Source organism: Tuber melanosporum (genome assembly GCF_000151645.1).
Source record: "Tuber melanosporum whole genome shotgun sequence assembly, scaffold_145, strain Mel28".
Lineage (NCBI taxonomy): Eukaryota > Fungi > Ascomycota > Pezizomycetes > Pezizales > Tuberaceae > Tuber > Tuber melanosporum.
Window position 1 is genome coordinate 220,849 of NW_003298803.1, and position 3,390 is coordinate 224,238.

Genomic DNA, 3,390 nt, shown 5'->3' on the forward strand with positions numbered 1-3,390 from the left:
GCCACTAGCAGAGGAGGAGACACGGAAGGATTCAAGTCCAACTCATCCTTTCGTAATGCAACATCCACATACACCCCGCCGGGAGGGAGGTAGCACGGATGGGTATAGCAAAAAATACACCCGGGAACGCAGGCTCCGCCGATAAATCCTGCTACAATCTTACGCCCACCACGTCCGGTGTAGCACAACTTACGTTTCCCTCGGCACGCAGGTACCGGGTACTCATATCTGAATGTTGGTAGTGCAGTAGTTCTCGAAGCATGAAACAAATCCGACTACAGAAACCTCTACTAATTAATCAACTGAATACCGAACTTAACATGATCAAATCAGCGGAATGCGGAAGTGAAGTTGTACTGTATATATTTTCACTGTGCTCTCTGCGCCCTTTCCATTGGAAATACACTTTCTCTTCTTCCTGTATCTGGAAGTACTTTTTCTATTATTATTCTATTTTTCTTATTCTATTTTTCTTCCACCCAGGTGGCTTGAGCTTGCTGCTCTTCTTGTTTTATCCCACTTACATATCATGCAGTAGTTACAATACTGTAAATCCTTTCGCTTTTTTGGTGCGCCCTCTCATTCCTTACGTTAATTGGTTTGAATCCCTTGCCTGTGCATTCCTCCCAGCTCCGCCCACCACTGGCCATACGAATCCAATACTGTACAGTACCTGAGCACTTCTTTCTTCCCTCTTTGCTTGTGGCTGGGGGAGGTTGAGGTTACTGTGGTATCATACCCAGGGCATCCACTGTGTCGGGCTCTTGCTTTTTCTTTCTGTCGTATTTTGTCTTCGGTTTACTAATTGACCGATTGATAGATAACCTGTGGCTGGAATACCGTAGGGTACTACAACTGCTACGTACCTCCCTCCTTGCGGGGGCTAGCTACATACCTGCTCTTCCGTGTCTCTACCTCTCCAGCTGGCTGGTCTTACTCTCTTTTTCGAGAGCTCTTAATCCCGTCAGTTCCACCATGGAGGAGAGAGAGATTCCCATTGAGAACCTCAATCACTGACTCGCTCTCCCCAGTAGAGCAGAGCAAAGATGCTGAACCACCTCCCCCTCCTCCTCATATCCGCCCTCCTCTCCAGCACTACCGTCCTCCCCACAAAAATCAACCCCCGCCACGCTTCTCCACAAAACTCCCCACCCCAGCCCAGTGACCCCTACTTCAACAACGATCTCCCACGCTTTAAAAAGGAAATCCTGGGAGCGCACAATACTCGCCGTAGAGAATTCGGCGTGGCCCCGCTGTCATGGGATAATGAGCTCTGGAAGATGGCGAAGAACGTGACTAAGTCCTGCATCTTCGAGCATTCTCACGGGCCTTACGGCGAGAACTTGTACGGTAGCGGCGGCGGTTATCCCACAGCTGCGGTGGATGGCTTTGCGGACGAAGTCAAGAACTACAGGGACGATAATCTGATCTGGGATGGGAACTCGCCGAGGACTAAGGATGGGTCTGTCATTGGGCATTATACACAGGTCGCCTGGAAGGACACGGTTAAAGTGGCCTTTGCAACGAGTGATCAAAAGTGTAATTTTGAAATTGGGGCTATGTGGTAGGTTTTTCTTTCTCTCCCTCCTCCCCAAGGAATCGATGGATGATAGTATGTGAGTACACAGGTTCATAGTATGCGAATACGGCCGCGAGGGAATATCATCATGAGTAGTGAAAACCTCTACGAGAAGAACGTTGGCCGTCCGGGGCAACCGTTCAAGGGGCCTACAGATATCAATGTTGATGTACCGCCGTACAAAAGCAATGACGTACAACTGCCGGAATCCCTAGCGAACGGCCATTTTGGCGGGAGCAACAACGATGGCGGCGGCGGCGGGAATAGTCCGTCTCCATCGCCCCAGCCCCGCCCGCGGCAAAGCCCTCCGCCAGGGCAGAATAGGAGGGTGGTTAAGATTGTCACAGTCACAGTTACTCGCAGGAGTGAGTCTACACCGGGCTTAGTGAAGAGAGCTCTACTCTTGGGAGATGATAGGAACCCAACGGAGTATATTAGTACTACTGTCGTCAGGAAGAGATCTTTTTAGTGTAGTTTGGTGGACTCGCTTCCCGGATCGTTTCAACTTGGAGCGAAACCTTTTTTTTTCAGTATTACACAATGTCAAATGTGCTTTTAATTGTGCTAAAATTATTACGATGTGATTAACTGTAGATAGATGATGTGGGTTTCTTTCCCCTTTGTATTGCTCTTTTATTATTATGGCTGTATGTTGATTATGTTTTTGTGGGCGTGTGAGGGGTGAATATGGGGCTGTGATGCAGATGATGATACAAGTGAGAGGTGGACACATAAAAAAGAGGGGAGTGATAAGTGTTTGGAAAGCTTTTGAAAGGAAAATCCTGGTATACGAATATTGCATATCACGGGAGAGATACGATAGTCCTAAAATATCCCAAGCAAAATGTCGAACACACCACTGCAACCGGAAAAGCTGGACTGCTTGAACTATCATACCGGTAGGAGGATCGATATTCCTTAGTGCACTATCATACTATGAAAGTATCATATAGCAAGGAGGACTCCCGGACCCAAACCACCACTAAACCTTTTCTCAATCCCAGCACCCTATCCCACAGCTTATAACAGCACCCAATTCCCGTCATATCCCATGATTCGGCCGCACACTACCCGATCGAGCAACCGGCTAGCAAAAAAAGCTCGGCATTACAATATCTCTCCCGTGTCTTATCCATAACTCGAACTGCACTGCTACTATACTTCCTCCGGCGAGTTTGATTGAACCCCACTCATGGGGGAGATGGTTTACTCGCACGGCGCTCTCCAAGCAAGGCAGGTCAAGGGATGACAGAACTGCAGACCCGCACAGAAATGGTGTGGTATGGGCAACGCCCTTCAAACACCACCCACAGCGCACCATACTAACAAAGAAAGCAGCTTGAATGGCATGCTAGCCGTATTAACCGTGATCTCCGTAATCCAACCGAAGGAAATTCAATACTCGACAACCAGTGACAATACTTGTGCTGCACTCCACTGTTTGCTTGGAAGCTTGGCAGTAGGCATTCCGTTTAGATGCCTGGGATGTATCATACTTGGTTGCCTGTGTAAGGATGTGATGAGGTGTTTGTACGTACTTATTTGCCATCTGCCATCTGCTACCATAATGGTAATATTATGATACAATGATATACTAGTATAGGGTGCTCGAGCACTACTGGGCTCCAAATCGACCTACTGTTCGCGTGGTGGCATACAAAAATCAACACTTTAGCAAAGATCCGTAAGTGTCAGGTTTTTCCACGGCTCAAAAATGCCCGCCTTACCGTTCTCGGGCAATAATCACGTAATAAAAGATTAGCTAATGAAAAAAAGAAAAAAAGAAAAAAAGAAAAAAAACACTTTGCTGT

General features: G+C 47.5%; 1 protein-coding gene; it reads left to right on the plus strand.

Annotated features, from left to right (window-relative positions):
* Positions 1 to 590: 590 nt before the first annotated feature.
* Positions 591 to 1,764, plus strand: GSTUM_00002770001 (uncharacterized protein). XM_002836411.2 has 4 exons: positions 591 to 730; positions 821 to 963; positions 1,035 to 1,564; positions 1,629 to 1,764. Exons 3-4 carry the CDS (start codon positions 1,281 to 1,283, stop codon positions 1,669 to 1,671), a joined length of 327 nt encoding a protein of 108 aa, XP_002836457.1. The 5' UTR covers positions 591 to 730; positions 821 to 963; positions 1,035 to 1,280; the 3' UTR covers positions 1,672 to 1,764.
* Positions 1,765 to 3,390: the final 1,626 nt, after the last annotated feature.